The 10,000-nt window shown below is 42.4% G+C and overlaps 1 protein-coding gene across 2 annotated transcripts in view; it reads left to right on the top strand.

Annotated features, from left to right (window-relative positions):
- Window positions 1–10,000, top strand: part of LOC123519812 (spondin-1-like) — a 147,911-nt gene that overhangs the window by 126,399 nt on the left and 11,512 nt on the right. The window contains exons 11-14 of one of the 2 annotated variants that reach the window (XM_045281329.1): window positions 763–962; window positions 4,901–5,107; window positions 5,457–5,652; window positions 8,411–8,581. In XM_045281329.1, coding sequence (XP_045137264.1) covers window positions 763–962; window positions 4,901–5,107; window positions 5,457–5,652; window positions 8,411–8,581 — 774 coding nt within the window. The remainder of the gene's footprint in view (window positions 1–762; window positions 963–4,900; window positions 5,108–5,456; window positions 5,653–8,410; window positions 8,582–10,000) is intronic. The other variant, XM_045281330.1, reaches the window with a different exon arrangement.

Genomic DNA, 10,000 nt, shown 5'->3' with positions numbered 1-10,000 from the left:
TGTGCGTGTGCAAAGTTCACGTAATGTCACGTGAGTGTAATAATTAGTCAGTCAGTCAAAATAACAACAGTGAGATTTGCATATTTAGACTGGTTTGTGTTTGGTCAAAGATTACTTACATTGCACGGTTCACTGGCCCAGTGTGGAGATAACCTTGTCTATCAACAGTTTTTTCACTCTTTGTTGCTTTATTTTCTTTAGTTCCTTGATTGTACCAATTTGTGAGATATATATATATTTTTTTTAAACAGTGTAATACTAAGTAGTCACTGATAAATGTGTTTTGTTTCCCTTTTTCTGTCTTTCCTTCGTTATTTTCCTCTCTCTGCACATTCTTTCTGTCCCATTCCTTCATCATTTCTCCCCTCCTCACTATCGCTAACAAATATGGTTTCTTTCTCTTTCTATCTTTCCTCCAATTTTCTTTCCCTGCCTTCTCCCGCACTTTTTTTCTATCTCATTCTTTCATTGCTTTCCCTCCTTGCTTCTTTTTCCTTCCGTACTTTTTTCTATCCCTTTTCCTTTCCTTTTAATCCTTTTTTTCGCTTCCTTTTCCCTCCGCATATCTTCCATTTTCACTAACTTTCCCTTGACCCTTCCATTGGTTCCTTTCCTTCCTTCTCTTCGCAATTCTCTTTCCTTTCTTCCATACCCCACGTTCATTTAATCCCTCCATCCCTTCTACTTTCTCCTCTTTATCCACCTGTCTACTTACCGCTTTTTCTCGGTCTCCTGTTCCTCCTCCCTGCTTCTGAACAACAGCGGAGTGTGTGGTGAGCGAGTGGTCTCAGTTTTCCCCTTGCTCCGTCTCCTGTGGAAAGGGTATTCGCTCCCGCACGCGCAACTACTTGATGCCGCAGAAGGCGCAGATGATGATGTGCAAACGCCAGCTCGAGGAGAATGAAATGTGCGCAGCTGATGAACTCTACTGCGAAGACTCTCCTGATGGCTCTTTCGCTCCGGTGAGTAGACAGATAGCTTAGGAACTTGAGAAGAAAGAGGAAGCTACAATAAAAGTTCACGCCTACACGTAGCACTTCCTGCAGAAAATAGACATGAATTTTTATCTCTTCCTGTCATCTCCATGCATAAATTTGATCGATAAGTGTTTGTTAGGCTCTCTCTCTCTCTCTCTCTCTCTCTCTCTCTCTCTCTCTCTCTCTCTCTCTCTCTCTCTCTCTCTCTCTCTCTCTCTCTCTTGATAGTTATATTGTTATAGTTATGCTGTTATTATTATTATTATTATTATTATTATTATTATTATTAGTAGTAGTAGTAGTAGTAGTAGTAGTAGTAGTAGTAGTAATGTATTATTATTATTGTTATTATTATTATTATTATTATTATTATTATTATTATTGTTATTTGAATTATTAGTATTATTAAAATTGTTATTATTATTTTTATTATTATTATTATTATTATTATTATTATTATTATTATTATTATTATTATTATTATTATTATTATCATCATCATCATTACAATTTTTCCTAGTATGCATATCTTTACTTAGCAGTGTTTTTTACTTGTTTTATCTTTTCTTGGCATTTAACGACAGCTAGCACAGCAGGGCATATAGTCCACGGGCCATAGAGAGCCCAGAGCTAAGTGGACAAGGCCTGATATCATGCATATATCTGTATTGCAATATCTCTGTATGTATTCATAAGTCAAGAAATAAATGGATTCATAAAGATAAAATAAGAAAAATACAATCTCTCTCTCTCTCTCTCTCTCTCTCTCTCTCTCTCTCTCTCTCTCTCTCTCTCTCTCTCTCTCTCTCTCTCTCTCTCTCTATCTATCTATCTATCTATCTATCTATCTATCTATCTTTCACACACACACACACACACACACACACACACACACACACACACACACACACACACACACACACACGGCCCGGTAGCTCAGTGGTTAGAGCGCTGGCTTCACAAGCCAGATGACCGGGGTTCGATTCTCCGGCCGGGTGGAGATATTTGGGTGTGTCTCCTTTCACGTGTAGCCCCTGTTCACCTAGCAGTGAGTAGGTACGGGATGTAAAATCGAGGAGTTGTGACCTTGTTGTCCCGGTGTGTGGTGTGTGCCTGGTCTCAGACCTATCCCAAGATCGGAAATAATGAGCTCTGAGCTCGTTCCGTAGGGTAACGTCTGGCTGTCTCGTCAGAGACTGCAGCAGATCAAACAGTGAATTACACACGGACCGGTAGCTCAGTGGTTAGAGCGCTGGCTTCACAAACCAGATGACCGGGGTTCGATTCCCCGGCCTGGTGGAGATATTTGGGTGTCTCTCCTTTCACGTGTAGCCCCTGTTCACCTAGCAGTGAGTAGGTACGGGATGTAAATCGAGGAGTTGTGACCTTGTTGTCCCGGTGTGTGGAGTGTGCCTGGTCTCAGGCCTATCCGAAGATTGAGCTCTGAGCTCGTTCCGTAGGGTAACGTCTGGCTGTCTCGTCAGAGACTGCAGCAGATCAAACAGTGAATTACGCGCCCGGTAGCTCAGTGGTTAGAGCGCTGGCTTCACAAGCCAGAGGACCGGGGTTCGATTCCCCGGCCGGGTGGAGATATTTGGATGTGTCTCCTTTCACGTGTAGCCCCTGTTCACCTAGCAGTGAGTAGGTACGGGATGTAAATCGAGGAGTTGTGACCTTGTTGTCCCGGTGTGTGGTGTGTGCCTGGTCTCAGGCCTATCCGAAGATCGGAAATAATGAGCTCTGAGCTCGTTCCGTAGGGTAACGTCTGGCTGTATCGTCAGAGACTGCAGCAGCAGATCAAACAGTGAACACACACACACACACACACACACACACACGTAATGATGGCAATAGCAGTAGTTCTCGGTGTCACGAGGCCTCGTCAATACACATGAGCTGCTCAGCCAAGTAACGTTCATAAACTGTGACCAGATTCTAGTAATGTAAATCTGGGTTCATTTTAGAGCTTCTGGTTTTAACATTTCCGCCTCTGAATCCATACTTTTTTTTATTCTTTCCGGGAATTATTACGGTGGTCCACGAGATTGTAGCTTTTCCACCAGGAATCGACAGAACTAAGCGTGTTACGTGTGTGCGGATGTATGGCCCACCCTGTGTCCATGGGATTGCCGGCCTGATATATAAGTAGATGGAATAGATCTCCTTCGATAACTTAGTTTGAATATTTCGTGAAGACTGACAGCAAAATCAAGTTATTCAACACTCTAACGCTTTCTCATTTTGTGGTTGTAGTGTCAAGACAATACTTTAGTCTAGGCACATGAACCGGGTGTCGTATTTGGCTCACTGGTACGGTTTCGACCCGCCTTTTGCGTGCGTCTGGGTTTAATGTCCTGGAAAGTTGAAGACAAGGGTAAATATTTCTTAACCTATTAACTTATTGGGTTTCGTTCAGACAGACAGATGTTTTGATATGCTGAATAGAATTTACGTGAATTTCGTGAGGGTGCAAATGGTAGTAAAAGTAGTAGTAGTAGTAGTAGTAATAGTAGTAGTAGAAGAGAGAGAGAGAGAGAGAGAGAGAGAGAGAGAGAGAGAGAGGATTTTTTTTTTTTATCAATAATTTACACGTAACTTCAGAAAGCAGGTAATCAATAAAAAGAAATATATAAGAAACTAAGAAAATTTTTAAAAGCTTGTATTTTCTTCATGTGTGAGATGATGTAGTACGTAGACTTTGGGTAGAAAAACGCGCGTGCGCCCACGCACACACACACACACACACACACACACACACACACACACACACACACACACACACACACACACACACACACACACGTGGAATCTCCTGGTCACATCCTTGAATTCACTACACAGAAATATCACTTAGACTAAAGTGACCATCTCTTTGAGCACGCTGCCAATTTTTATGCCCCTCTCCTCCACCTCTCTCTCTCTCTCTCTCTCTCTCTCTCTCTCTCTCTCTCTCTCTCTCTCTCTCTCTCTCATCTGATCTATCAAAACAGCCCAGATTGTGATATAAACCTTCAGATCCATATTCACTATAAAGTTCATATTATGAATTTTATAGTGAATATGGATCTGAAGGAAAAAGAATTTCAGAGCAGAACGCTATAATGGCAAGAAATAAAATCATGACTAGAGGCACAAAGTTTTGGATTTTGTCCAGAAATAATAAGATGAAGAAACCATCTCGCCTTTCATAATTTCAGCGTAACGTTGTGAAGTTCTTGTGTGTAATATATTATCTTCCTAATATTACCTGTAACACATTTTGACCTTTAGTACCATAATTACACCCAACTTAATTCATTTCACTATAAAAACATTTTTGTCTAAAATGAAGATAGTACAGATACTCAGATACTGTGAGAAATTAAGAGAAAGCACATTTCGGCCTCTCATCCCAAAGCGACACTGCAAATCAAGGTCTATATTTTACGAACTTTGTTTCAAATTGTACCTAACTTTCTTAATTTCAATACAAACCGCATTAATGTTGGAAGGGAGAGTGATACAGATACACAGAATATTGTAAAGTTGAGTCAAGAGTTAGGAGAAAATTCATCCTCGCTCTCACACCGAAAGCTACATCTCAAATTGTAAACTGTAACGATATTAGCGTTAAAAGGGAAGGGAGAAACACTCAGAATTTTGTGATGTGTCAAAATGTGTCAAAACAAAAGGTACTTTTTTTAAAGAGATTCTGACTATAAGAAGGATTTAATATGAAGCGCATCTTCTCTGACCTCAAAGCTACACAACATTAACTTTACTTAATTTCAAGAAGGCGCAATAGTTTTATTTAAATAAGGTGATACAGACATTGAGAATACAGTGAGAAGGAGCCAGAAGAAATCACATCTTAGCCTTTCTCACCCCAAAGGCAACACCTCATTAACTCTCTCCACCTCGCTGCCTTCCTCCCGACGCACTAGGTCCCTGATTTCGACCCTCGCATCTGCACGGTGTCTGAGTGGTCGCCCTGGACACCCTGCTCGACCACCTGTGGGAAGGGACACCGAATGCGCAGTCGCCGTTACCTGGACCGCATGGGACGTAAGAAGTGCGACACGGAGCTGGTGGAGAAGGAAATGTGCGTGGTGCCAGAAGCACCCACGTGTGACTACGATAACGTCGAAGATGTGAGTGTTTCTGTGTATTTTTACCTTATAGTTATTTTTTTTTATAGAGTTCACCTATTATTTTTCCTTTACAACTTTTCTCCTTTACATTTTTTTACACGATTTTTTTATTGCGTGTGTAATGCCATCGACCATATCATGTTCTCCGATCAGTAAGGTTAAGCAATTGTGGCTTCTGTTATTATTTGAATGCGTGACCAGTGTATCATTCTACGTGCTACATTATGATTGCTTGCTCGTCTGTCCGTCAATTAGTCTATTTATGTTCCTTTTTTTTCTATATACTCGTAGCTCTCTAAATCCCTTATTATCCTCATCAAAACCTCCTTCTTTTCCTTCCGTGTTGTAGATCAGCGAGGATTGCGCCGTGACTCCATGGACAGACTTCACGCCGTGCTCTGTCACGTGCGGGAAGGGCGTCACAGCACGAACTCGCGCCTTTCTAATCCCTTCCGCCGACCACAGCCACTGCAACGTCGATCTGAGAGACGAGCGGGAGTGCATGGCTCATCGCAGTGTTTGTTTTGACCCTTCTGAGGCTGAAGGTGGGTGTGGGGAGACGGGAGAGGGGACTGAAGGCTGTAGGAAAGTAAGAATGTATAGAATAGATGATGAAGAGGAGAAGCGATGAAGTAAAAGGGCCATGAAGTTGGTGATAGGATGCGTGAGATGCTGATAAGAGTACGGTGTGAGTTACGGGGGAGTGCAAACTTAGAGTGATGTTGGGAAGGTGGAGAGTGAGAAGTGCAAATGAATAGGAAGAGGAAGAACACAAAGAGAAGAAAGACTGTACTGTAGTTACCTAACACTCCTAGTATATCTTATCGTTAGTTTAGCGCGCGCGCTTGTGTGTGTGTGTGTGTGTGTGTGTGTGTGTGTGTGTGTGTGTGTGTGTGTGTGTGTGCGCGCACGTGCGCGTGCGTGCGTACGTCCGTGCGTGTGTGTTAAACCTTGATCCTTACTATCACGGTCTGGTACTTGTAGCAGTATAAGTCTTGCTGAACATCTGTATCTTTGTTCCTCAGCCGCCCTGCTAGTGAGACGCCACGACGACAGCCTATGTATACCCTTCCAATGCAGGCCGCTGACACCTTCCTCTCACCCCTCCAGCATTCCTGCACCACCACCACCTCCACCAATATTACCACCTATGACACGATCCTTGTGACTTACCCTGACATGATGATGACACAAAAAGTAATTATATTAAAGGAATGGGAAGATAAAGCAGTACGACTTTGCTTTCTCTGTTTATACATAAAGGGAAACATGGATAGTACATCTGATTCGTCTTGGATGTTCCTGCAACATCAATTCCTCTCATATCCTGATACTTTAGTATTGTATATTTCGAATAAACTAAGTGTTTATAAAAAAAATCCTTAGTACACGTATAGGACAGTTTAAAGAAAAATTTTATACAGGCAAATTATTCAGACGAAGTAAACATTTTTCAAGTTTCAGGGGATCGATGCCGTGTGACTTCTGCAAACTTCTGACTTCAGACGATAAGCATAATATGACAACTAACGTGGGGACTGTTTTTGACTCCACGGCCCCCGATCAGGGAAAATTATCCCAACACAGGAAGCTTTGGAAACAAGAAGTTGGATAACGTAATTCTAGTTTTCTATGGTCACATCACAAAAGATTAACATACACTATAGGACAGTAACACACACACACACACACACACACACACACACACACACACACACACACACACACACACACAACCACAGACAGATACACACACAGCCACACACACAGTGCTAAACTCACGCAACACTAACACACCTCCAAACATACCTAACATTATTAACAACTTACCAAATCAACATTGTGACTACTCCAGAAGCAACAGCGTGCCACCCCCTAACACTCATCCCTTCTCTCTCGCTCCCCACGGCCGCTCCTCCTCCTCCTCCTCCCTGGCACTAGACTGTCAGTCGTTTCGACGAATGAACATCAGCTTTCACGACCAGATGCAGTTTGAGGTGTGGTGTCTCCTAGGCAAAAGGAAGAAGAGTCGGTACAACCACTCCTCCTCCTCCTCCTCTTCAGGGAAGTGTAGGCCGCGGGTTCTCCCTCCTTTCGAAAAAAAATTCCTCCAAAGTTAAAATCCCTGTAAACGATTAAATAGTTCTTTAAAGAAGGATTTTAAATAGACTTAAAACTTAGCATTCTGTCTCCATCTATGCAATATCGTCCCTCTTCCTTCTTTCCCATTCCATCTCTTCTGTCCCCGTCACCCCGATGTTCCCAAGGAGATACTTTTGACGGAGCACCTGATTGGAACATTTTTGTGCACACCATCTGATATCCTCCTTCTGAATCTTTTTTTTTTTTTTCGGTAGAACTTCCCTTCCCTTCCTTCAGGTTGTCTCCATCCCAGCCATACTCTGGGGAACAGCAGAAGAGTAACCCCCGGCGGCACTCTTCTGGCTCCCTCTCGCATGCTAATGCTTCCTAAACTTCCTCCCGCATTCAGGGGAGACTAATGGTTTCTGTGCCAGTATTTAACACCCAAAATAAATATGAACTGCTGTGTGCCTTGGTTTGTGGTGGTGGTGGTGTGGGGGGTTGGTAATGGTGTGTGAGTGTGAGTGTGTGGGTTTGTGTTTAGTATGGTGCATGCCTGTGGTGCCCTAAGGCCTGAGTATTGAGTTTTCTTTTAGTGAAGTGTGGTGCAGGGTGGTGCGATGGGTTAGAATGTGAGTACGTTCCAGTGTGTGTGTGTGTGTGTGTGTGTGTGTGTGTGTGTGTGTGTGTGTTTGTGCGTGCGTGTATATATGTGTGGTGTGCCATGGTGATGGTGCAGTGTGTAGCGGGCTGGGCAGCAACCTGCGGCTATGGGAAATGAAAGAGAGAGAGAGTAAGAGAACGATTACTCAAACTTACAAACACACACACACACACACACACACACACACACACACACACACACTCATATTAACGCTTGAATGAGAGCTTAGCCATCATCACATATCAGCCAGTCAGCCAGTCACCCAATCAGCCAGCTACAAGCCACTTAGCCACAAGCCAGCCAGTCAGCCACAAGCCAGTTAGTCAGCCACAAGCCAGCCAGCCAGCATCTTTGCATGCCCGCGAGTCATGCATGCAAGACACACTCCCTTAGCGTCCTGTCCTCCCCAGTTCCTAGTGTCCCTCACAAGGCTGTTCGTTTTCCTCCCCTCTCCGCTTCACCTTCCTCTGTGCCTCTCTTCTTTCCCTTCCTTCCTGTCCAGTAAGCATTCTTCCCTGCCTTTATCCAACTGTCTCACTCGTCTTCCTTCCCAACAGAGGTGTGCATGCTGAAAAAGGAGGTGGGTCCCTGCAGAGGATACTTCCCAAGGTGGTACTACGACCCGAACCATGAGCGGTGCATGCAGTTCACCTTTGGAGGATGTCGAGGCAACAGGAACAACTTCGAGGAGTATGAGCAGTGCACCAAACTCTGTGAAGTCAACAAAGGTGAGTCTTGTAGAACACGTTTGATTATAAGAAAAAAGAAGGAAACTGGTACACAAATCGAGTAGTAAATAAACAGAATAGACGTAGTGATCAGGTTCTTTGTCTAATCAATAAAGAACATTACAAATTTCAACTTTTTTCTTTCTTTGACGGGATGAAATTGGTTATCGTCGTGGTGCATAAATGAGATAGATACAGTATGCAGATTATTATTCTCCAAGCCAACAGGGAGCACTGAGAGATTAGACAAATTTATGGATGGGGATGCTAGGTGAAAATAGGTAGATATCTTTTTATGCTAGTACTTTCATGTTTAGGCTTGTCAACTTTTTGTATTTTTTTCTTTTTCCTATTTTTTTTTTTTTTTTTTTTTGTATTCATATATGAAAAGGTATGAAAGACAAGTGAGAAGGTAGACGATGAACATTACTTTGAATACTGAGAGGGATTAGGAAGCAGAAAGAAGTATGCAAATGGAAAAGATTAAATAAATAGAGAGAAGAAAGAACAGGAAAACTTGAAAGGACAGAAGAAGGTAAAAGAAACGATGAAGTGGAAGAGCGAAGTACAAGAAAATAGGGGGAAAGTAAGACAAGAAGAGGTTAACTTATAGGAAAGAAAAAGACGCAAGGGAGGAGATTGAATGAAAAGGTAAAAAAGCAAGAGTGAAAAGAGAACGAGAGAGGTAAGGAAAACGCTGAATGGGAGTGGGGGAACAAGGGAAAGAAAAAAAAAGTTAACTGATAGAGGGAAGGGAGAGAGAGAGAGAGAGAGAGAGAGAGAGAGAGAGAGAGAGAGAGAAATGAAAAGGAACAAAATAATAAATGATAGAATGAAGAGGAGGGAGAAACGGTAAATTAAAGTCGGAAAAAGTGGGAGAAAAAGGAAAAAAGGACAAGACTTTATGTAGAAGACGACACACGAGAAAACATGAGGCTATATAAGAAGCAATGATAATGCATAAGTAATAACAACACGTGAGAACATTACTGCCATTATCACACACACACACACACACACACACACACACACACACACACACACACACACACACACACACACACACACACACACACACATATACACCATTTATGCCTTACTTTGTGCTGCGTGGCTTGCAAGACCGTTTCTTAGGCCGTTAATGTTTACGTTTGCTTGTGGAAAGGTTAAGTGAAAGGGCCAAGTTTCATGAATCGTGAGATGAACAAGAAGACCAAGATAAGGATGCATTTTCTTAAGCTTTTATCTATTTATCACTGTATGCAGACGATATACTTACTGATAATTCAAGCTGATATGATGTATGATATATAAAATTGTTAGATATACTCAGTTAAGAAACATGATGATTCAGGCAGGACTAAACACGCTTTGGGTACATCTTAACCCATTAGCAGGTTCGTATTTTCATGCCAGAGA

Source organism: Portunus trituberculatus, chromosome 46, assembly GCF_017591435.1.
Source record: "Portunus trituberculatus isolate SZX2019 chromosome 46, ASM1759143v1, whole genome shotgun sequence".
Classification (NCBI taxonomy): domain Eukaryota; kingdom Metazoa; phylum Arthropoda; class Malacostraca; order Decapoda; family Portunidae; genus Portunus; species Portunus trituberculatus.
This window is presented reverse-complemented; position numbering and strand designations above follow the sequence as displayed.